The 26,408-nt window shown below is 40.0% G+C and overlaps 1 protein-coding gene across 2 annotated transcripts in view; it reads left to right on the plus strand.

Moving 5' to 3' along the window:
- The window catches only part of MEI4 (meiotic double-stranded break formation protein 4), a gene marked incomplete at its 3' end in the record, with an annotated part of 202,322 nt that overhangs the window by 39,848 nt on the left and 136,066 nt on the right, over nt 1–26,408 (plus strand). Inside the window, exon 2 of one of the 2 annotated variants that reach the window (XM_082668558.1) lies at nt 385–903. In XM_082668558.1, the coding sequence (XP_082524684.1) occupies nt 385–903 (519 nt within the window). Of the gene's footprint in view, nt 1–367; nt 904–26,408 lie in introns of both variants that reach the window. The other variant, XM_082668557.1, reaches the window with a different exon arrangement.

The raw sequence follows: 26,408 nt of genomic DNA on the forward strand, positions 1-26,408 counted from the left end.
ACAAAACATGGGTGAATCATCTGTGCTTTCTACCAGATAAAGACCTTGTCTGCAGTCAGTCTAAGCAATTTCATTCACAGTTTCTCCTCTGTCAATTTTTATACTACTGCTTTTCAAATGTTTAATACATATTTCATGCTTCATTTAGTATTTTAAGTTAGAAAAATCAGTGTTTAGTTTTTATATGAAGAAATGTTAGGGACTTCCCTGGTGGCCCAATGGTTAAGACTGTGCTTCCAAAGCAGGGGATGCAGGTTCGATCCCTGGTCAGGGAACTAAGATCCCACAAGCTGTGCGGTGCAGCAAAAAAAAAAAAAAAAAAAAAAAAGATACAGAAAGATAACACTTCTGTTCCTTTCTATTTCAGGAGGTCCATCTTCCCAGTTGCAGGCTCAGGAACCTAGAAATTCTGAAAACACTTCGACTCTGCTGGAAGATTCTGGGTGCGTTTTATCAAATGATCAGAGAACTGAACCTTCAGAGATGACCGAGCATTCTGGGGAGAGCTGCATCTCCACCCCCTTCCCACCACTGTCCATTGTGAACAGACCTTATGCTCCTCTGGAAAAGCCTCTGTCTTCTCACATGCAGTTCTTACAACGTCTGCTTGGACTGAAGACCTTGACCGAGTCAGAAAGTCTGAAAACAGACTTAAGCCACTTTGAAAACGCCTCTTCCACAGTATCCGATTCTGTTTTTCAGTTGCTGGATGGCTTGATCACTTTTTACCGAGAACCCAAACTTCCTTGTTCAAGCTTCTGGATCGAAGCTGTGGATACTTTAGCTAGACTGATCGGTGATTGTAACTTATCTAATCATATTCTTAAAAAGTGTTCCAAGAAGTTGGAAGAATTCGAGAAGACCCTGCTCCAGGTTATTTTAAGCAACAACCATATCAATCGGGTAAGTAATGCATCTTTTCTTTGTATGAAATACCATGTCAGTAGTTTGGGTGAGCACGCCCACTGGGCAGTGCCTGTTGTGGTCCCTTGGCCTCGTGGCTCAGTCTCCATCTGGACCTTGTTTTGCAGCCATCTGGAGTTCTGACCCAGCAACATCTGCTTGGGTCCTCACGACCCAGCTGTGGCCTCTGATGCCACAGCTTTGTTCTCTCCATAGACGCCTGTGCTTTCAAGTTTATGCTTCTCCACTTTGAGTTACCTTCCCTGTTTTTTTAATTGGTATCTTTGGATACTTCTCTTTTTTTAAAAAAAAAATTTATTTATTTATTTATTTTGGGCTGTGTTGGGTCTTTGTTGCTGCACACAGGCTTTCTCTAGTTGCGGCGAGCGGGGGCTATTCTTCGTTGCAGTGTGTGGGCTTCTCATTGCCATGGCTTCTCTTGTTGTGGAGCAGGGCCTCTAGGCACACGGGCTTTGGTAGTTGTGGCACGCGGGCTCAGTAGTTGTGGCTCACGGGCTCTAGAGCGCAGGCTTAGTAGTTGTGGCACATGGGCTTAGTTTCTCCACAGCATGTGGGATCTTCCCGGAGCAGGGATCGAACCCGTGTCCCCTGCATTGGCAGGCGGATTCTCAACCACTGCACCACTGAGGAAGCCCTGGATGCTTCCCTTTTGTTTTCCCATGCCTACATTTACTTCCTATTGCTCAAAAAGTCTCTATGCTTTTCAGAACACCACTTATACTTATGGTTTTCCAATCTGTAACGTCTATGACTGTTAAATTCCTCAGGATGGATTACCTGTACTATATTGAGTTTGTTCTTTCTCTGGCATTGACTAGCAGATGCCTGAAGGTCAAAGACTGTTTTTCTCTTCTGTTAGAATTTCCCTTGTAAGTGGCATAATACTCCGTGGACCTACTGCAGATGTGGGTTAATAGAATACATTGGCTGAGGAACAGATACTATATGGCATTGTTTTGGTTTTTGTTTTTCTTATTTACTTAACATGGCTTAGAAAAGTTGACTCAGGGATTCTTTTCTTACAGGTGACATTGAGGTAACCTGAAGTTGTTTTGTTGTTTGGCTCTTGAGACATAATGGAGAGTTTCTTTTTGGTATTACTTTCTATCTTCTTCACTATCTTATCCTTTGGGATGGTTGTAAATGCCTTCATATTTTAATCTTTTTTAATTGACTACTAAAAATATCAGAGGAGACCAAAAGGTCCATTTAACTTATTTACTACATTTCATTGGGTAAAGGTTCACAAGGTTGTTGGACCTTGTTTTTTCTGATACCTCTCTGTCTCATGTTTGTTCCCAGTGTCATCTAATGCTCAGAGTTTTTGTACAATATCGGCTTTACCTGAATTTTCAAAACTCAGACAGAATTGAACTAATAAGCTGATTTGTTGCACGTCCATCTGTTCTTTCCTTCTCTATTAAGGTATGATTTGATCAGTATTATAGAAAACTTTACAATTAAGCTTTTGGTATTTTGAAAGATACTGAATTTTCTGTCTAGGAAACTGAAAATTTTTTCTACCTCATATGGTCAATCAGGAATTAAATATCAGATTTGCCATGGTTTCTATCTGCAATATATAATCAGCTTCTTAGCCATCAATAAATACCTCGAATACTTAATATTCCTAAATCTGTTTTTTTGCATATGTTTGCTCTCTTCTTTTAAAACTACTTTAAACAGGTTTTGTGTGACTTGGAGCCTTCCAGATACTAGCATTCATATTCCGTATCAGTTACCAGATGATGCAAATGTTTTTTCAGTCTAGTCTTTCTCTCACTGAAGGATTGGCCAACACAAGAGTAGAGTTGGGAACTGTATGTATAGAAGAAACTTGTGATGGTACAGGTGGGTCTGAAGTGTATTTTCATACCATGTATCAGGGTACAAGCCATTGCTGAGTAGTTGGTCAGCAGTGGAAGAATGAGTGAATGAGAGGCTTTGTTGTTTAGCCAATATCTAATTGTTATCTTGGTCCTGTGTCTGCCTGGGAAGGTTAAACTGTCCTCTGCTTGCAGTTACCTCTACTTTTCTTGGAGAGGTCATTGTTGCCATTTAGAGAAAGTAGGATCATAAAATTGCTCACTGCATTCACAGTTAGGATGATGGTTCATAAATAAGTTTTAATGACTTTATCTCTGGGGATTTTTCTTCTCCCCAGCAAAAGCATCTTAGACTAAATCATTCAAACTTTTGTCATTATTACTACCATCATTATTATTATTACCATTGTCATCTTGTTCCAGATATGTTCACAAAACTTCTTTAGTAGAAAAATTGACTAACATTTACTCTTTATAAATGCTTTTCTGTGTTTTTTTAGCTTTCCTTGAGTAATAAACAAAATCTCAAGAAAGAATATATCCTGACATGAAATATAGGATAGCTCCTACTATTATATTTTTTATTGATACTATTCTTGATTTATTAAAACAAAATATCCTAGTTTAGGGGGAAAAAGTACTTCTTTTGAAAAACCTTGTTTCCATAGATTGGAAGTGTTTAATTAAATTATACTGGTTAAAAACATGAGCCCTGCTATTGATTTCATTAAAGTGAAACTGTGTTTGTGCAATGTGATAAGAAAAGGTGTGGTATGAATACTTTAATATTCTGACTGAGGGATTTCATGTATCTATAATTCATGTACAGGCAGGTTTTAAATAAAATCTAAATAGTCAACAACATGTTCTCAACACATTCAGTAGTAAAATTATTCTGACCATAACTTAGTCTTTCTTTAATGATACCAATAAGAACTTGGTATCTTTCAAAATCTTGAGGTCATCATGATGAATATCAGTTATATTAGAGCTGCATATACATATATATATATGTGTGTGTATATATATATATACATATGTTCAAGAAATAGGAGATTGAAATGAGATATCTTAGAAATTATTTTGAGTAATTCTCTGATATTAGCTTGGTTGAAATTATTAATAAGTTTAGGGGAAAGTATATGATTTCTGATTTTTTTAGATTTGGATAAATCCTATTTATTTTTGTGCTTTTTTTAAGGAACTTTATATTATGTTTATTTAATAACAAATTTTTTAGGAATTGTTATCTTAGTTCCATGTCTGTATTATATTTTTAGGATAACCATTAGGCGTAGGACTTGAAGGTATAGTCTATAGTGTGACATTTGACAGGCATGGAAGATATGTATCTTGAAACCAGATGGCTTCCAGGGGTCTGCAATGGGCCTGTTCTACGGGTCCTGGGATGCAATGGTGACTTGACTTGGGTTGAACTGTCTTCTACTTACAGGCTCCAGTATGGCACCTTCCTCATTCCTCTGGGTACTTGCTTGGGGTCAGGAAGGTTTCCCTTTGAGTTATTTAATGCCCTTTGTTTGACTGACAAACTGACCTTTCCTATACTTCCAGACTTCCAAATGTGTTTATTTCTATGATTAGAAACAGCATGAGCTAATCCTAGCATTGTATGGCCACCTGTTTCTACTATCATGGAAGTTTAACACTAGAATGCTTATAGTTCTATTTAGATTTTGCAGTGGTATCTTCGTCTTAAATTTTCATTTGTTTTAAAGAGATGGGAATGATTATATTACGTTAAATATCAAAACCTATAGTTATCATTGCTTTTTAGATATTTAGCATACATTGCTAAATCCTAGAGACACAATAGTGAGTTACTTAGAACACAGATTCTTCAGGTTTCTTATTTTTTTAAACCGTAAAACAACTCCCAGACATATTAGTTGTGAAATTGGAAAAAAAACTGATTATCAAATAGACATTAAATTAGAATCTTTGGTATGTATGGTAAGCAGAATAATCACATCCTAATCCCTGGAGCTTGTGAATATGTTACCTTCCATGACAGCAGGTGGGTGGGATTGCAGGTTGCTTATCAACTGACCTTGGGATGAGGTTTTCCTGGATTACCCACCTGGGCCCAGTACCCACAAGGGTGCTTGTAAGTGAAAGAGGGTGGCAGGAGAGTCAGTGTCCAAATCAGAGAGAATTTTGAAGATGCTATGCTGCTTGCTGTAGAGATGGAGGAGGGGGCCGAGAGCCAAGAAATGCAGGCTGGAGAAGGCAGGGAAATGGGCTCCACAAGGATCGCAGGCCTGCCAGCCCCTTCCTTTGGCCCAATGAGACCCCTTCAGACTCCTGACCCCCAGAACTGTAACGGAATAAATGTATGTTCTTTTGAGCCACTAAGTTTGCGGTAGTTTGATACAGCAGCAACGGGATGTAATAAGCTGTGTTCCCCATTTTCATACAGTAACTCTGTGAGATACGTGTGGTTGCCATTCTTATTTCCACTTGATAGATAGGAAAGATGAGGCTCAGAAAACTAGTTAGCGGTGCTGTGCACACTAGCCCCTCGAATGAGGACGGCATGTGGCTGTGCTTGCTCGCTCCCTTCTCTCTCCTCACAATCCTCAAATCCAGAAGACTGACCCAGATGTCTGCAGGTATCGCCTACAGAGTCCTCTTCCCACCTGCTCCCGGCTCCCTGATGCTCATCCCTTCCTGCCAGAGTCCTGACTCGTCTGGCCCCATCTGATCCCCCGCCTCACGGCTGGGAGTCCGGCGGTGGCCCCGCTGGATCCGCGAGGAGGCACGTTCCTCATCGCAGCCCGTGGGGCCCTTTCCTACGGCCTCATCCAGCCTCTTTGGCCTTACCTCTCTCCATTCCATCCTAAACCTTCTTCACCCGGTCAGGCAGACGTGTTTGTGGTTGTCCGAGGACTTGCTGTTCTGTCCCTGCCCTCTGTGCTGCAGGACCTTCCAGGCCCTTCTGCTGTCCAGCCAGTTCCACCCGGCTTTCCAGACGGAGCTTGAGGCTCAGCTCCCTGGCGAAGCTTCCCTCGTCCCCTGCCTCCGTCTCCCTTTCCTTTGGCTGATTAAATACCTTCCCATGAATTCACCGCAGCACACGTCTCACTGTGCAGGGGCTCCTGACTCGGATTTATCCTCCATCAGAATCCAGTCTCTGGGCCAGTGCCAGGCTGTCCTCACTCTGTCCTCAGGGCTCCATGTGGTGCTTGGTGGGGTGGGTTTGGGGGTCTCACTGTAGCTGGTGCAGGTGGGGTCTAGGCTCCTCCCGTGGCCTTTGCTCCCACAGGGGGCTGGGCCACAGTCTTTTCCTGTGATGTTTGGCAGCTTTAGGGAGGTTATCTTTTAAAGCTCTCCGTCTTGCTAGGATGCCCCTTTTCTGTCCTTTGGCTAGGGGAGCAGACTTCTATTGTTGTTGTTTTTGTCTGTACCCAGTGGCATTTCTGGGTTGTTGGCTTTTTTATTTCCAAATGTGGGATAAACGAGACAAAAAGGAAATCAGATTTATTTTTTGTTTTTTGAGGAACTTCCATACTGTTTTCCATAGTGACTGCACCAATTTATATTCCCGCTTTTCTCCACACCCTCTCAATCCCACTCCTGGGCATATATCTGGAGAAAACCATAACTCGAAAAGATACGTGCTCCCCAATATTGACAGCAACACTGTTTACAATAGCCAAGACATGAAAACAACCTAAATATTTAACCATTGACAGATGAATGGATAAAGAATATGTGGTATATATACACAATGGAATATTACTCAGCCATAAAAAAGAATGAAATAATGCCATTTGCAGCAACATGGATGGACCTAGAGATTGTCATACTAAGTGAAGTAAGTCAGACAGAGAAAGACAAGTATCATATGACATCACTTATATGTGGAATCTAAAAAAAATGGTGCAAATGAACTTATTGACAAAATAGAAATAGACCCACAGACATGGAAAGCAAGCTTATGGTTACCAAAGAGGAAAGGTGGGGAGGGATAAATTAGGAGTTTGGGATTGATATATACACGTTAGTATATGTAAAATAACCGACAAGGAACTACTGTACAGCACAGGGAGCTATACTCAGTATTTTGTAATAACCTACAAGGGAAAAGAATCTGAGAAAGAAGATATATATATGTATATGTACATGTATATATATGTATAACTGAATCACTTTTCTGTACACTTGAAACTAACACAACATTGTAAATGAACTATACTTCAATTTAAAAAAACAAACAAAACAAAAACCTAAGTAATTACAGAAAAAAAAAAGAAAACCGGAGAACTCACCACCTAGTCCTTCTTTGGTCCTAAGGTTCGTAGCCTGTCCACCTGTCAGTCTTCTTGGGTGTGTTTTAAATATAATGCCTAGGGTTTTTAGTACTTAGTGAGAGGATGAGAGATACGCAAGTCCACTTTCCAGAAGTGGAAACCTGTGAATGTATTTTTAAAATACGTACTATTCCATAGTATAATGACAAAGAGCTAGCCCTCTGTCCCACCCGAGACCACCAGGTCTGTACTCCTCTTCTGCCCCCACTTACACCTGTGCTTTTAAACAAAAGGCTTATGCTCCTATTTCTCAGGTTATTTTCATTTTTATCTGTTCGTGTTTTATCATAGAAGACAAAAATTTATGTCTTATGTGGCTGTTCTCCTCAATCATAGTTTTGTCATAGTTTTGGTTAAGTAAATATTACATATTCATATTATTATAAATATGTCATGACATATTTGTATTATTATAAACATGCCAAGACGTATTTGTACTATTATAAACATGCCAAGACGTATTTGTACTATTATAAACATGCCATGACGTATTTGTATTATTATAAATATGCCATGATGTATTTGTATTATTATAAATATGTTACTGCATAATTATATTATTATAAAGATGTAATTTTTAACACCAACACATCTAATATACAATGGTTTCATTTCCTTTTTTTACAGCTTTTTTTTTCTTTAGGATTTTTTTTTCCACTTGCTTAGTTTTCTGCATACCTATAATTGATGCTTCTTTCATATACTTTGACAGGGTTGTAAACATCCTCTCAGTATGGCCAAACAAATTAAGTCACTTATCAGTTCCATCTTTTACTTTAAGATACACCTTCTGGAGCCCTTCATCTTCCTGTTCTCATCTGGGCTGAGCTTCCTGTGTCTCTGATCAGCTTTATTCCATGGACTTCTTTTAATCACCACCCTGGGAATTCCCTTTGCTGCTTTTTTGTGCTATGGTCTCTGAGTCCCTAGATCTCATCTATTCCTTTCCTTAGTTTATAACTTCATTTAGGTGATGCACATTGTTTACGAGCTCACTTAGAATGGATTCCTGGGATGTAAACTTGAAAAATATTTGTTTGCTTAAAATATTTTATTCCAACTTTAAACTTTATTGGTGGATTAGGATAGATTTCTGGTTGGAAATCATTTTTTCCGTAGAATTTATAACATTTTTCTACTAACTTCTGGATTCCAGTGTTTCTAATGAGATTTCCAGTGTAATTCTGATTGTAATTCCTTCAACGTGATCTATCCCTCAACCTCACACACCCGCAGAAGCACTTAGGATCTCTCCTGTTTCCGTTGTTTTGTAATTACAGATGGTGTACCTCAGTGTGGGTCTTTCTCTTGAGTCCTTGGTGGGTCTTTGAATTTGGGATTCCATCTTTCAGTTCTGAAAAATTTTTGAATAGTTTTTCTCATATATTTCTGCCTTTTCTCTGTATCCTTTGTCTAGAACAGTTCTTGGTCTGATCCTCTAGATTTCTTATCTTTTTTTCTTGTACTGTTTATTCTTTTCCTTTTTCTTTTTCCTGGGAGATTTCTTCAACTTTTTCTTTTAGCCATTCTATTGAATTTTTATTTCTGCTGAAATATTTTTCGTTTGTATGAGTTCCTGTTCTCTTGATTGTTCCTTTTCATAGCTCCCAGTTCTTGTTTTATGTACAGTAATGTGTAAAACTTTTATATTTTCCTTGTTCCCTGCTTTGCCTCTATTTTCTTCTGGTCTTGATTTCCCCATCTCAGTTGATCACTGTTTTTCATGTGCCTTGAACTAACCTGGAAAGATGGGCAAGATTTAGAAGGGCCCCCTGAAAGATAACTTGGGGGAGGTATACCAGCTGCTTGACAAGAGACACTGAGGCAGGGGGAAGCTTGGAGAGCCCTGGAACTGCTGCAGTCTGGGGGGTTCGGTTGGGAAGGAGTGGAGCTTTGGAAGACATGCGCCTAACGAGATGAGAAGGTCCAAGTAGTGAAAGTTCTTCTATTGTTTTGTTAAATAACTCAAGTGTCTTCTGCAGCCCTGAGGTATAAGGTGTACAATTTAAAATCATGTGCACAATTTTGTGTGTTGGAGCATGTGCTCTTTTTCCTAGGAGGGCGCTCATCCTTTTCATGTGATTCCGAAACGATGCTGTGATCCCCAAACGATGCTGTGATCCCCAAAGTAAACAACATCTGGGAAAACCATTGAGATTGACTTGCACACCCCACCCAAATAAATACGTCAAAACATGACTCAAATCTTACTTCACTCATAAATTCTGTCTTATCAATTTGATCCTGAAATGGGCTCCTCTTCTGAACTTCTGTAGTGATTATTGTCTACATAATTCACTTTTCAGTTTGCCATATGCTGTATTATTTCAGCTTATCTAGTATGGCTTGAATTTTTTTAATGTTTTATTAAACCTGTCAAATGTTTTTATCACAGAGATTAACAGCTTAGGTTAGCACGCCCAAATTTTATTTACTAGCGCTGGACTTAGATAACTGATATCGGAGTTCCACATCTATAAAATGGGGACAGTAAATGTGAGTACCTCATAGGGCTGTTGGGAATTTTCAACGTGTAGATGCAAATGAAGTGCTTATTAGCATAATATCAGGTATCATATGCTCTCCTGAGGAAGGGCCATATCCTATTTTCTCTACTATTCCTGATATAATGCTGAGCTCATTCCAGGAGCAAAATGAAGTGTTTTTGTGAATTGAAAATAAGAGAATGAAAGTAAATGACAAGTTATACTTCATATACTCCTATATACTTAAATACCATCTTTTGTCTTTTGGTCAAATTTTTCTGTGTATAAAACCTTCCCAAGGAGCAGCTCTGTCTTACTGACACTGTAATGACATTCCTGAAGCACCTCCATGTACTAGGCAGCAGGGCCTCATTTTGTGGTGTCACAAACTTACCCTTCCAATGGCCACAGCTTCCCACTGACCGATGAGCTTATTAGCAGGTATCATGGATTTTTCTTCCTATTTTAATTATAGAAAATCAATTTTAGGGACTTCCCTGGTGGTCTAGTGGTTAAGACATTGCCTTCCAATGCAGGGGTGCAGGTTCAATCCCCAGTTGGGGAGCTAAGATCCCACATGCCTTGCAGCCAAAAATATGAAACATAAAACAGAAGCACTGTTGTAACAAATTCAATAAAAACTTTAAAAATGGTCCACATAGCGGGAAACTTCAAGGTGGCGGAGGAGTAAGATGTGGAGATCACCTTCCTCCCCACAAATACATCAGATATACATCTACATGTGGAACAACTCTTACAGAACACCTACTGAAGACTGGCAGAAGACCTCAGACTTCCCAAAAGGCAAGAAAACCCCACGTACCTGGGTAGGGCAAAAGAAGAAAAGAAAAAACAGAGACAAAAGAATAGGGATGGGACCTGCATCTCTGGGAGGGAGCTGTGAAGGAGGAAAAGTTTCCACACACTAGGAAGCCCATTCACTGGCGGAAACGGGGGGTGGGCGGGGAGGAAGCTTCGGAGCCACAGAGGAGAACACAGCAACAGGGGTGCAGAGGGCAAAGTGGAGAGATTCCTGCACAGAGGATCGGTGCCAACTGGCACTCACCAGCCTGAGAGGCGTGTCTGCTCACCCGCTGGGGCAGGTGGGGGCTGGGAGCTGAGGCTCAGACTTTGGAGGTCAGACCCCAAGGAGAGGACTGGGGTTGGCTGTGTGAACACAGCCTGAAGGGGCTAGTGCACCACAGTGAGCCAGGAGGGAGTCTGGGAAAAAGTCTGGAGCTGCCTAAGAGGCAAGAGATCATTGTTTCAGGCTGCGCGAGGAGAGGGGATTCAGAGCACTGCCTAAACGAGCTCCAGAGAGAGGCATGAGCCATGGCTATCAGCACGGACACCAGAGACCAACATGAAATGCTAAGGCTGCTGCTGCAGCCACCAGGAATCCTGTGTGAAACCACAGGTCACTATCCAGACCTCACCCCACCCCAGGAGGCTGTGCAGCCCGCCACTGCCAGAGTCCTGTGATACAGGGACAACTTCATTGGGAGAACACATGGCGCGCCTCAGGCTGTTGCAACATCACATCAGCCTCTGCTGCCGCAGGCTCACCCCGCATTCTGTACCCCTCCCTCCCCTGGCCTCAGTGAGCCAGAGGCCCCTAATCAGCTGCTACTTTAACTTCGTCCAATCTGGGCAGGAACAGACGCCCTCAGGCAACCTACACGCAGAGGCGGGGCCAAATCCAAAGCTGAACCCTGGGAGCTGTGCGAACAAAGAAGAGAAAGGGAAATCTCTCCCAGCAGCCTCAGGAGCAGCGGATTAAAGCTCCACAATCAACTTGATGTACCCTGCATCTGTGGAATACCTGAATAGACAACGATTCATCCCAGAATTGAGGCAGTGGACTTTGGGAGCAACTGTAGACATGGGGTTTGTTTTCTGCATCTAATTTGTTTCTGGTTTTGTTTATCTTAGTTTAGTATTTACAGCTTATTATCATTGGTAGATTTGTTTATTGATTTGGTTGCTCTCTTTTTTTCTTTATATATATTTTTCCTTTTTATTCTGAGTGTGTATGTGTATGCTTCATTGTGTGATTTTGTCTGGTATAGCTTTGCTTTTACCATTTGTCCTAAGGTTCTTTCTGTCCATTTTTTTTTCTTTTTTTAGTATAGTTTTTAGTGCTTGTTATCATTGGTGGATTTCTTTATTGGTTTTGTTGCTCTATTCTTTCATTCTTTTTTATTTATTGCTTTTAAATTTTTATTTTTAATATTATATTGTTTTTATTTTAATAATTTTATTTTATTTATTTATTTTTCTTTCTTTCTTTCTTTCTTTGTCCTCCATTTTCTTCTGACCTGTGCGGGTGACAGGGTCTTTGTGCTCCAGCTGGGTGTCAGGCCTGAGCTTCTTAGGTGGGAGAGCTGAGTCCAGGACATTGGTCCACCAGAGACCTCCTGGCCCCACATAATATCAAATAGCAAAAGCTCTCCCAGAGATCTCCATCTCAATGCTAAGACCCAGCTCCACTCAACGACCAGCAAGCTACAGTGCTGGACACCGCATGCCAAACAACTAGCAAGACAGGAAAACAACCCCATACATAAGCTGAGAGGCTGCCTGGAATCATAATAAGTTCACAGAAACCTCAAAACACGCCACCGGATGCAGCCCAGCCCACCAGAAAGGCAAGATCCAGTCTCACCCACCAGAACACAGGCACCAGTCCCCTCCACCAAGAAGCCTGCACAGCCCAGTGACCAACCTTACGCACTGGGGGAAGACACCAAAAACAATGGGAAATACGAAACTGCAGCTGGCAAAAAGGAGACCCCCAAATGCAGTAAGTTAAGCAAAATGAGAAGACAGAGAAATACACAGAAGATCAAGGATCAAAGTAAAAACCTACCAGACCAAACAAATGAAGAGGAAATAGGCAGTCTACCTGAAAAAGAATCCACAGTAATGATAGTAAAGATGATCCAAAATCTTGAAACTAGAATGGAGAAAATACAAGAAACATTTAACTAGGAAATTGAAGAACTCAAGAGCAAACAAACAATGATGAACAACATAATAAATGACATTAAAAATTCTCTAGAAGGAATCAATAGCAAAATAACTGAAGCAGAAGAACAGATAAGTGACCTGGAAGATAAAAGAGCAGAAATAGCTAACACAGAGGAGAATAAAGAAAAAAGAATGAAAAGAATTGAGGATAGTCTCAGAGACCACTGGGACAACATTAAATGCACCATGATTCATATTATAGGGGTCCCAGAAGAAGAAGAGAAAAAGAAAGGGACTGAGAAAATATTTGAAGAGATTATAGGTGAAAACTTCCCTAATATGGGAAAGGGAATAGTCAATCAAGTCCAGGAAGCTCAAGAAACCCATACAGGATAAATCCAAGCAGAAACATGCCAAGACATATATTACTCCAAATATCAAAAATTAAATACAAAGAAAAAATGTTAAAAGCAGCCAGGGGAAAGCAACAAACAACATACAGGGGAATCCCCATAAGGTTAAGAGCTGATCTTTCAGCAGAAACTCTGCAAGCCAGAAGGCAGTGGCAGGACATATTTAATGTGATGAAGGAGAAAAACCTGCAACCAAGAATACTCTACCCAGCAAGGATCTCATTCAGATTCAATGGAGAAATTAAAACCTTCACAGACAAGCAAAAGCTAAGAGAATTCATCACCACCAAACCAGCTTTACAGCAAATGCTACAGGAACTTCTCTAGGCAGGAAACACAAGAGAAGGAAAAGAGCTACAATAACAAACCCAAAACAATTAAGAAAATGTTAATAGGAACATACATATCGATAATTACCTTAAATATAAATGGATTATATGCTCCAACCAAAAGACAGAGACTGGCTGAATGGATACAAAATTAGGGCCTGTATATATGCTGTCTACAAGAGACCCACTTCACACCTAGGGACAGATACAGACTGATAGTGAGCGGATGGAAAAAGAAATTCCATGCAATGGAAATCAAAAGAAAGCTGGAGTAGCAATTCTCATATCAGACAAAATAGACTTTAAAATAAAGACTGCTACAGGAGACAAAGAAGGACACTACCTAATGATCAAGGGATCAATCCAAGAAGAAGATATAACAATTGCAAATATTTATGCACCCAACATAGGAGCACCTCAATACATAAGGCAAATACTAACAGCTATAAAAGGGGAAATCGACAGTAACACGGTAACAGTAGGGGACTTTAACACCCCACTTTCACCAATGGGCAGATCATCCAAAATGAAAATAAATAAACACAAGCTTTAAATGATACATTAAACAAGATATACTTAATTTGTATTTATAGGACATTCCATCCAAAAACAACAAAATATACTTTCTTCTCAAGTGCTCATGGAACATTCTCCAGGATAGATCATATCTTGGGTCACAAATCAAGCCTTGGTAAATTTAAGAAACTTGAAATTGTATCAAGTATCTTTTCTGACCACAACGCTATGAGACTAGATATCAATTACAGGAAAAAGTCTGTAAAATATACAAACACATGGAGGCTAAACAGTACAATACTAAATAACCAAGATATCACTGAAGAAATTAAAGAGGAAATCAAACAATACCTAGAATAAATGGCAATGAAAACACAATGACACAAAACCTATGGGAAGCAGCAAAAGCAGTTCTAAGAGGGAAGTTTATAGTAATACAGTCCTACCTCAAGAAACAAGAAACATCTCAAATAAACGACTTAACCTCATGCATAGCGCAATTAGAGAAAACAAACTAAAAAACCCCAAAGTTAGCAGAAGGAAAGAAACCATGAAGATCAGATCAGAAATAAATGAAAAAGAAATGAAGGAAACGATAGCAAAGATCAATAAACTAAAAGCTGTTTCTTTGAGAAGATAACCAAAATTGATAAACCATTGCCAGATTCATCAGGAAAAAAGGGAGAAGACTCAAATCAATAGAATTAGAAATGAAAAAAGGAGAGATAACAACTGACATTGTAGAAATACAAAGGATCGTGAGAGATTACTACAAGTAACTATATGCCAATAAAATGACGACCTGGAAAAAATGGACAAATTCTCAGAAAAGCACAACCTTCCAAGATTGAACCTGGAGGAAATAGAAAATATAAACAGATCAATCACAAGTGCTGAAATTGAAACTATGATTAAAAATCTTCCAACAAATAAAAGCCCAGGACCAGACGGCTTCACAGGTGAATTCTATCAGACATTTAGAGAAGAGCTAACACCTCTCCTTCTCAACCTCTTCCAAAATATAGCAGAGGTAGGAACACTCCCCAACTCATTCTACAAGGCCACCATCACCCCCATACCAAAATGAGGCAAAGATGTCACAAAAAAAGAAAACTACAGGCTAATATCACTGGTGAACATGGATGTAAAAATCCTCAGCAAAATACTAGCAAACAGAATCCAACAGCACATCAGAGGGATCATACACCAGGATCAAGTGGGGTTTATCCAAGGAATGCAAGGAATCTTCTACATATGCAAATCAATCAATGTGATACACCATAATAACAAACTGGAGGGCAAAAACCATATGATCATCTCAATAGATGCAGAAAAAGCTTTAGTAAAAATTCAACACCCATTTTTGATAAAAACCCTCTAGAAGGTGGGCATAGAGCAAACTTACCTCAAAATAATAAACTCCATATATGAGAAACCCACAGCCAACCTTGTTCTCAATGGTGAAAAAATGAAACCATTTCCACTAAGATCGGAACAAGACATGGTTGCCCACTCTCACCACTATTATTCAAAATAGTTTTAGAAGTTTTATCCACAGCAATCAGAGAAGAAAAAGAAATAAAAGAATCCAAATCAGAAAAGAAGTAAAGCTGTCACTGTTTGCAGATGACATGGTACTATACATAGAGAATCCTAAAGATGGTACCAGAAAACTACTAGAGCTAATCAATGAATTTGGTAAAGCAGCAGGATACAAAATTAATGCACAGAAATCTCTTGCATTCCTATATGCTAATGCTGAAAAATCTGAAAGAGAAATTAAGGAAACAATCCCATTTACCATTTCAACAAGAAGTATAAAATACCTAGGAATAAACCCACCTAAGGAGACAAAAGACCTGTATGCAGAAAACTATTGAACACTGATGAAAGAAATTAAAGATACCAGCAGATGGAGAGATAAACCATGTTCTTGGATTGGAAGAATCAACATTGTTAAAATGACTATAGTACCCAAAGCAATCTACAGGTTCAGTACAATCCCTATCAAACTACCAATGGCATTTTTTACAGAACTAAAACAAAAAATATCATAATTTTTATGGAAACACAAAAGACCCTGAATAGCCCACGCAATCTTGAGAAAGAAAAACTGAGCTGGAGGAAACACGCTCCCTGGCTTCAGAGTATACTACAAAGCTATAGTAATCAAGGCAGTATGGTACTGGCATTAAAACAGAAATACAGATCAATGGAACAGGATAGAAAGCCCAGAGATAAACCCACACACATATGGTCACCTTATTTTTGATAAAGGAGGCAAGAATATACATTGGAGAAAAGACAGCACTTCAGTAAGTGGTGCTTGGAAAACTGGACAGCTACATGTCAAAGAATGAAATTAGAACACTCCCTAACACTATACACAAAAATAAACTTATAATGGATTAAAGACTTAAATGTAAGGCCAGACATTATAAAACTCTTAGAGGAAAACATAGAACACTCTGTGACATAAATCACAGCAAGATCCTTTTTGACCCACCTCCTAGAGAAATGGAAATAAAAATAAAAATAAACAAATGGGACCTAATGAAGCTTAAAAACTTTTGCACAGCAAAGGAAAACATAAACAAGACTAAAAGACAGCCATCAGAATGGGAGAAAATATTTGCAAACGAATCAATGGACAAAGGATTAATCTCCACAATATACAAGCAGCTCATGCAGCTCAATATCAAAAAACAAACAACCCAATCCGCTAATTGGCGAAGACATAAATAGACGTTTCTCCAAAGAAGATATACAGGTTGCCAACAAACACATGAAAGGATGCTAATCATCACTAATCATTAGAGAAATGCAAATCAAAACTACAATGAGGTATCACCTCACACCGTCAGAATGGCCATCATTAAAAAATCTACAAACAATAAATGCTGGAGAGGGTGTGGAGAAAATGGGACCCTCCTGCACTGTTGGTGGGAATGTAAATTGATACAGCCATTATGGAGAACAGTATAGAAGGTCCTTATAAAAGTAAAACTAGAACTACCATACAACCCAGCAATCCCACTACTGGACATATACCCTGAGAAAACTGTCATTCAAGAACAGTCATGTACCACAATGTTCATTGCAGCTCTATTTACGATAGCCAGGACATGGAAGCAATCTAAGCGTCCATCGACAGATGAATGGATAAAGAAGATGTAGTGCATATATGCAATGGAATATTACTCTGCCTTAAAAAGAAAAGAAATTGAGTTATTTGTAGTGAGGTGGGTTTACCTAGAGACTGTCATATAGAGTGAAGTAAGTCAGAAAGAGAAACAAATACCATATACTAACATATATATATATGCAATCAAAAGAAAAAAAAGGTTCTGAAGAACCTAGGTGCAGGACAGGAATAAAGACTCAGACATAGAGAATGGAGTTGTGGACAAGGGGAGGGGGAAGGATAAGCTGGCACAAAATGAGAGAGTGGCATGGGCATATATACACTACCAAACGTAAAATAGATAGCTGGTGGAAGCACTCGCCCAGCACAGGGACGTCAGCTTGGTGCTTTGTGTCCACCTAGAGGGGTACGATAGGGAGGTTGGGAAGGAGACATAAGAGGGAGGAGATATGGGGATAAATGTATACCTATATCTGATTCACTTTGTTATACAGCAGAAAGTAACACACCATTGTAAAGCAATTATATTCCGAGAAAGATATTTTTTTAAAAAAGTTGTCCACTTAAAAAAATCTTAAAACAAGGAAATCCAATGTAAGTTAACTATTTGAGTGTCTTGGTTTCACTTACTCTTTGCACCCATCCCTTCCTGTCTAGGTTATGTTTCTGCTCTCAGATTTGCTAGCTGTTGATTCCCCTCAGACTGTCCTTTTTGCTTAGATCACCAATGATGTGGCCTTCAGGCAGTTTTTAGGTAAATCTGAAGATACGGTTCATGAAATCGGATGGTTTTTTTCACCAATCTGTGTTTCCTAGTTTTGGGGTTTTTTTTGTTTGTTTGGTTGGGTTTTTTTTTTGTGGTACAGGGGCCTCTCACTGCTGTGGCCTCTCCCGTTGCGGAGCACAGGCTCCGGACACACAGGCTCAGCGGTCATGGCTCATGGGCCCAGCCGCTCCACGAGTTGTGGGATCTTCCCAGATCAGGGCACGAACCCGTGTCCCCTGCATCGGCAGGCAGACTCTCAACCACTGTGCCACCAGGGAAGCCCATGTTTCCTAGTTTTATCTAAAACTCAATCATGCCACAATCGTATCAACAAATAAAACCTATTTATTAACTTTTAATTAATTTATTTATTTATTATATTTTTTTGCGGTACGCGGGCCTCTCACTGTGTGGCGTCTCCCGTTGCGGAGCACAGGCTCCGGATGCGCAGGCTCGGCGGCCATGGCTCACGGGCCCAGCCGCTCCGCGGCATGTGGGGTCTTCCCGGACCGGGGCACGAACCCGTGTCCCCTGCATCGGCAGGTGGACTCTCAACCACTGCGCCACCAGGGAAGCCCTTAACTTTTTATTATAGTTCTGTCTACGTAGCAGCACTTGTTTGACCTTTTTTTTGCTGTGAGTTAGGGCATCATTGTAGTAATGACATAGGCTTTTGCTCCTTTGCTGACTTATTCTCTGTTTCTGTTTTTGTCATAGGTGTTCATCAGTTTCTTTAAGTTTGCCTGCTAGAATTTTTTTTTGTTGTTTTGGTTTTGGTTTTGGTGGTACGCGGGCCTCTCACTGTTGTGGCCTCTCCCGTTGCGGAGCACAGGCTCCGGACGCGCAGGCTCAGTGGCCGTGGCTCACGGGCCCAGCCACTCCGCGGCATGTGGGATCTTCCCGGACCGGGGCACGAACCCGTGTCCCCTGCATCAGCAGGCGGACTCTCAACCACTGCGCCACCAGGGAAGCCCTGCCTGCCAGATTTTTAAGGCTACTCACAGTCTGCTTTTTTTTGGACACTCCTGGGGAAACAGAAGTTGTGTCTAAGGTTAAGCCTCCATGCCCCCTTTGCATCTTTTTTTGCAGAGCTGTGTTTAAAAAAAAAAAAATTCTAGGCTAATATTCCCGCGGTTGTAGTTTAATTTAATAAGCGTTTACTGAAACAAGTTGTGTCATAAACTAAAATCTTAATACTCATTTGACCACTGCATAAATCAGACATTCCTTGGATTTTCTAAGTAGTGTTTAACTTGCAGCACTCATTCAGAGAAAACAGGAATAGACAGAGCATAACTTGGTTCAGTTTACTTGCAAGGTATAGTTTATCTCTTCCTAAGATAATTAACTGCAGTCTATCTTTATATTATACTTCATAGCTTGTGAAGCCGTTTCACATGGAGTTTATTATCTCTTCTGTCAACAGCTCTGTGTCATGGCTGTTATTACTATCTTCACTTTATAGCGGAAAAGATTGAGGATGGGTAGGTTAAAGGACTCAGTAAAGTTACTTAATTAGCCAGTCATGGAACACCTGTGTCTCAAACCTATAGATGTGACCACAAATTTTTCCCCTTTTCTACTATATCTTATTTCCATCATTAATTTAAAAAATATATCCATACGTTTTTGTCCTAAATGCAAAAGAAGTAAACTGACTTCAATTTATGGGATAAAAAAATATTCATTAGAAATCAAAGACCTTAGCAATATTTCTCTCAATTTTATAAGAAGAATATGTATAGTTTGCTTGGGTAAGTTGCTGCATTTTATTCTGTACAAAAGTTTATGTTTATAGAAAGCAATAATGGAAAACAAAACTACTGCTCTGCATTTAATATAGGGTCACTTGTTCCTTTTTTTCTTTATTGACTATATATAACAGTCTGTTGGAGACTTTATGATTGTATATTGAGTCGTATAGCACTAATTTCTAATTGAGTATATAAACTATGTGGTTTTGCTTGTGTCTACATAAAAATTAAAATATCTTCCTTCCTGTTTTAATAAGTTTTGTGAAATACATTTAAATTTTGCTCTTTATAAATTTATAAATAGGAATTTGAAGCTATCATTTTTTTATAGTTTATTTTTCCCACTGAGTTCAGAATCTGCTTAAAGTACCCACCCCACTTAGTTATCAGTACTCATAAGGGTTAGAAAAGCTTAAATCATAGCTATCAAATGTGAGACCTGGAAAAATCAAAGAATTCTGAGAACATTAAATTGCTTCTCCTTTATTTATAGGGAACGATGACTTTGAAGCAGAACATTTTACTTTGAGCATATAATTAACCATTAACTCAATTTATTTGTTTTTCCCATGGTATTTTTTGAGTGTGAGGTCTGCAATGTGAAACACGGACCCCTCTAATGGGCTGGATTCTGTCAGAGGTACTGGATATACTGTGGTTGACTAATGAGACACAGTCACTGACTTAGGGAGCTAATGAGATAGCCATAAACTGTAAACTAACATAACAGGTATGCAAAAAAGAAATGAGCAGGGTGCAGTGGGAGAGGATGAAAGAAAAGATCTAATTTAAATTGGTGGGACATGAAAGGCCTCATGGAAGAAGTAGCTTTTAAATAAAATGAGAGGGAATTTCGAGTAAGGACTCTTGAGACAGTGGTTGCAGCATGTGCCCCTGAGACAGGATGGGTGAGTGATTGGAAGGTGTCGTGTGCTCAAGTTGAGAGAGGGAAGGGCGGAGAGCTGCGTAATGAGTTTGGGAAAGTATGGACCCTAATGGATTGGTAGGATGCCTACTGTGTTTATTTCCTGGGGCCGCTGAAACAAATTGCCATAATCTCGAAGGCTTAACAACAGAAATTTATTCTCTCACAGTTCTGGTGGCCGGAAATCTGAAATAAAGGTGTTTTTGTCTAGAGATGCTCGGGGAGAGTCTGTTCCTTGCCTCTGACAGCTCCTGGTGGCTTCTGGCATTGCTGGGTTGTGGCTGCATCCTGCTGTCTTTCATCTTCACGTTGCCTTCTTCACTGTGTGTCCAAGCTCCCGTGCCTCTTACTTATGAGGATACTGGTGATGGTATTTAGGGACTTCCTGAGCAATCCAGGATTCTCTCTTCATTTCAAGATCCTTTACTTAATCGCCTCCGCAAGGACCCTTTTTCTAAATAAGATAGTGGCATTCACAGGTTACAGGGACTTGATGTAGATATCTTTTGAGGGCCATGCTCTAGCCTACCGCACCTACCCACTGTTCGTTTCCACTCTTATTACCCTTTGATTTTATTAAAATGTCTGTCCCTACCTCTGTACAGGTCATGCATGTGTTTCTCTGGGCTTCTGGGGAAGTTTCTTCTCATTCTCTGAGAGATTCCTAGAAGCAATTCTCCATCTCTTCCTCTGGCTGCTGTCTTGAGGAGATGTAAAGCTGGGACTCACAATCATCCTGCGGCATCTGAAGGGCAGAGTAGCTACATAAAGGAGGGTCCAGTCCAGAAAACCACAGGAAATCCTACCAGAGCCGGTCAGCAGCCAGAGCAGCCTCCTCAGTCTCTGGATTTCCACTCACAGGAGTCAGTGCATTTCGTTAGCCTTTAAAGTGGTTTGAGTTGGGTTTTCTGCAACTTGCATCCCGCAGCATCTTTTGGATAGGCTGCTGCAAGGAGTTTGGATTTTATTTGCTGTGCAATGCAAGTCATTGCTTTAGGTTTCAAAACCTCACTCTGAATACCTCTGAGGTCATTGATTAGAAGGGGGACAAGAGGTGGAGGTAGAGAAACCATTTAGACCCTGTTGCAGTCCAGGTGAGAGTGGATGACAGCTTACACTAGGTTGGTGGAGGTAGAAATGAAAAGAGTTCCACAGATTTAAAATAGATACTGGGGACAAAAGTATGTACTGGAAGATTTCTCCTTAAAGTTGGTAGAGTGAGGACAGACATCTAACTTGGCTTCTACCCTGATTAAAACAATAGTAAAGGACTTTTTAAAGGTGTAAGCATATGGGGGAAATGGGAAGCCAGACAATAGCAACAAACTGTTAGAAGCTGGAGAAGACTTGGACAATTGGTAAATGCCTTAGTGGATCCAAGAAAACAGAACTGTAAAGGAGTATTTGAGAAAGCTATTATCCAAACTAGTTTACACAGTAGACTTGACAAAGACTCAGAAAGTAGCTCTGCTAGTTACCTTTGGAAGAGGAAATGGAGACCAGGTGGCGGTAGGTAGAATAAGGAGGTTTGGTCAGAAGTGTGCTTTGGAAGCATTAGAGCCCTGGATCCCCTCCCCTACCACACATGGCAGGGATGTGCCACTCCCACAACCGGCAAAAGCCTGGGGATTTATTCTCTGGAAACAGCAGTAGTAATAATAATGATAAGGCATCTTATTCTGGAAATTAGAGTTGAGGGTAAAGGTGCTCTTTTTAAACGGGGATTAAATAAACCTACGTGTATGGTTGCTGATACTTCCCCAACCTTCTTCTCCCGTTTGGCTCCAGAACACTGGCAACAAGACCTTTACCTCTCAGACAGCAAATGAGAAATCTTTTCTGGGGAAATTGAACATCCCAAGAGGAAAAGCACGAACGCACTGAAATCAAAGTTTCCCTAAGGGAAACAGCAGTGGATCCTGTACTGAAGCTTATAGTACACGAGCCCCACCCACAAATGGGAGCTTGCAGTCAGCTTTCAGTCGTGGCTTTTATGAAGGAAAGTGTCTAATATGAAAGTCAGTTCCTGAAAACAATTTGGTGGATTCAGAGAGCAGGCAGAGAGGCAAAAGTTAAATTTAAAAGTAAAATATATATGTATATATGTGTGTGTACACACACACACACACACACAAATATATGTATTATATATCTATATAGCTATATATATATATTTAATGGTCTCAGAAAGGTAAAAGCATGTTTTGTAACAAAAAAGAAAATGGTGCTTCAAAATAAAATTTTCAGGGAATAAATAAGACTTTTAAAATTAAAATTACTAAAGGTTTGGAAGTTTAGGTAGGGAAATCTTCCAGAGAGTAAAGGAAGAAAGAAAAGAGAAAATAATGGAGCAATAGAAAGAAAGCTGGAGGGCCAATTTTTGGAATCGAACATTTGAATTATAGAGTTCCGGAAAGAGGGAATAAGAAAATAAGAGGAAATCATTGAAGATACAATTTAAGAAAGTTCCTAACAGTGAAAAAAAAAACCTGTATTTTTAGGTTGTCAGACTACCAAGTACCCTGTACTTGGATGAAAATAGACTTCAACTAAGGCCGTCACTGTGAAATTTCTAAATACTATCTCAAAGAAAAAAGCTGCTTCCAGAGAGAAGAGGAAACACATTTACAGTTTTATGAGCCAAATACCAGGAATACACATATTTCAGATTTTTCAAAAGCAAAAATAGTGGAAGAATTGAAGACAATGAAATCTTACCGAATATTTTCCAGGAAATTGATTTCCAACTCAGCATTTGGTACCTGATCAAACTATCAATCAAGTCTAAGAGTAAATGGGGATATTTTCAGGCATATTAGGTCTCAGATTATACCTCCCATGTATGTATTTTCTCTCAGGACACTATTGATGCTGTTCTGTCACAAAGTGAGCTAGTGAAACAGGAGTAGAAGGCAGGAAATACAGGAAGCTGAAGACCAACGCATGGTGGAAGGTTATGCTGAAGGCAGTTTCAGGACGGCAGCGTGGCACAAGGCCTAGAGAGCAACCTGGTGGAGTTGGTCAGAGGTTCCAGGCACGAGCCTTTAAGAAAGCAAGACTGACAGAATGTGGAGTATGTAGGAACATCTTCAGAGCATATTAAGTCAATTGAAGAAGAGTGTGGGGGTGAATTTTTATTACGTACATAAAAAATTAACCAATGAATAAAACTAGACAGTTATTAATTACAGGGAAGAATGTGCAGAAAAGGAAAAATATATGGTAATCTACATGGTTTGGCTGTGCATAGCATTTATGTAGTTACAATAATAAAAACACAGTGGATATCTATCCAAAGTCATGGATGAAAAGTGGATGTGTGTGTGAATGTGTGTGTGTGTGTGTGTGTGTGTGAGAGAGAGAGAGAGAGAGAGAGAGGAGGAGAATGGAGATGAGTGCAGGGCAAAGAAAGATAGTCCCTCCCATAGTGGAAAATCAGTGTTTTTTAAGGAAGTATGTTATTTATAATCATGAGGGTAAATACCAAAAGAATCAACTAGAATAGTTTCAAATGAGAATGATGGTGGAGAGGGGTAGGGTACCACTGTCTTTGGGATAAATGCTGTACAACTCTTGGACAGTATCTGCTTGCAACACTTTGAAAAAATTAAAAACTGAAAAGAAAGTATGTTAGAGGGAGAATCCGCTGGATTTGGCTATGGACAGCGTGGAGGATGAGGGAGAAGTAGTCATTCAGCAGTATTCCTTGCTTTCTGGTCTCTAACAACCAGGTGAATAGAGGTGCCATTTACAGATTCAAGGAGGACAGCCCGGAGGAGGAGGGGGGTAGGAGTGGGGATGGGCAGACCAAGTACTGAGTTTTATGCTGACTGTAAGATGATGTGCTTAGCAAGGCAGTGGGCTTTATCAGCCTGGGTCCCAAAGTAGAGAACCGGCCTGGAGATTATTGAGTCTTCATCAGCGTATAGAGGTTATTTAAAGCTGTGGGAGACAGCTCATAAGCAGAAATTGAGCAGGGCCTAGGGAGAGCCCTAGGAGCCCTGGGCGTTTGGTGTGCTAGGAGCCAGGAAGGATCCTGAAAAGGAGATAAAGAATTAGAGCACTGAGCAGTAGCAGAAAAGTTAGCGAGTGTTGTCATGGAAGTGAAGAGAAGAGCATCTTTCAAAGAGAAGGGGTTGGTTGTCTTGCTGTGTGATACTCAGAGCTTTCGGACGGGGAAGCTGAAAGGTGTCCATCATAAGCTCATGTTGTTCGTATGTAGCTTGATAAACTTAGTGCTGTTGCCATGCATTTACTGAGGATGCTCTCAAATCTTAATGTACTGGTGGTCACTTTATTACTTGTACACAGACACCTTAATTTTTGAGTTAATGCTGGGGAAACATACTATAGATAATTCAAAATAATAATTTAAAATTATGTATTCTTCTAAAATATGTTGTTATATTTGGATTTAACTTTTGGCGGGCTTTTGACTGGAACCTGTTGATTGCTCTTTCTGTGACTAGTGTATAAGGAAAGATGTTATGACGTTTACCACAGCTGTCTTTTTGTTGGTCACAATTTGCCGCTTTCCTGGGCTTCTATCTCTCAGTTCTCTCTGTCAAATGCTATTTTCACACACACCCCTTACTTCCACACTTTAATTCTTTAGTTCTACACTTTTATTCAGAAACACTTAGAAACACACAACAGAAGAACATAGCGTTGAGCTAGCTATAGTTGTTCATGTTCATAGGAGGAATTCTTAACACTTTCAAACAAAAAGTATTATGTCTTAGTGAAGAAACACCTATGACCGTTTTGGAATGGCATGGTAGCTACTTGAAGTGACTTGGGGACGTCTGGGTATTAGAGTTTTAGGTAGTAGTCGCCTGATAGGGATGTGTCCTGGAAAGTAACAGCATTCTCGGGAGGTTGCGAGGAACGGAGACTCCTTAAAGCTCAACCTCAACCCCTTCAGGTCAAAGCAAGGTGCTTCTGTGACCCTCTCATGGTTGCTCTTTTCAGGCTCTACAGGTGTAAAGCCGCTCATCTGCTTCTCTAGCTCGCTTGTAATCTTGGCTTACTGTTCATCTCTTCTCTATATATCATGACCTTTCAGTTCTGTGCTTGAAACGAAGTTGAGGGCTCAGCACAGTCCCTGGCATATTATAGTCTAATTGAATTAAATAGTTCTAATTCTAATATAGTCTTATCGAACTGAATAATTAATGAGTGAGTAGCTAATGTTCCTTCTGTTAAAAGTATATGCCAAGACCATCATGCCAGAATCACCAAATGTGCTCAAATAATCATCACATATGAAGATTAGTATTTATATGCAGAATGTACTCTTAAGGTAAATCATGGTAAAAATTATACTGATACTGTGTTGTGTGATAATTCAAGATTGTTTTTATAGAGCTGGACAGACATTGCCTTCCCTCTTCTGTGTTATTTTCCTAATGCCTTTGCTGTTCACATCAGTGCAGTTAGATTTTCCAAATACTGTGTGCTGTTCTCCCCCATAGCACATGAATGCTTGTTCCTAAATACATTAAGGCCTTACTCCTCAAAGCTGCTCCAGGGACCAGCCATGCTGACATCATCTGGGAGCTTCTTAGAAATGCAGACTCTCAACCCCCCTCCCAGATCTACAGAATCTGATTCTGCATGTTAACAAGATCCCCAGGTAGTTCATATACATATGAAAGTGTGAGGTGCACTGAATTAAAAAATAAATTTTGATTCTAACTCCCCAGTAATGAAGTCCTGTATTTATTGAATTCTTGCTAAGTTCTTTGCATAGATCATTTCACGTAATCCTTATAACAACCCAGGAAAGGTGTTTTTATTATCCTTATTTTATAGATGGAGAAACTGAGGCATAAAGAGGTATAAGAACTTTTCCATAGACAGAGCTAGGCAGACCCTGGATCCGACCCAGGCAGTCCTACTCAGCAGGCTTTGTTCTTCATCAAGACAGTGGCTGCCTCCCCAAAGCTGTGGTTTGCTTATGCCCAGCTCCTAGTAACCTGTGCTCCACTGGTGTGGTGTCTGTCCTCTAAGCTCAGAGAATC

This window comes from Grampus griseus (genome assembly GCF_964374135.1).
Source record: "Grampus griseus genome assembly, chromosome: 13".
NCBI classification, from domain to species: domain Eukaryota; kingdom Metazoa; phylum Chordata; class Mammalia; order Artiodactyla; family Delphinidae; genus Grampus; species Grampus griseus.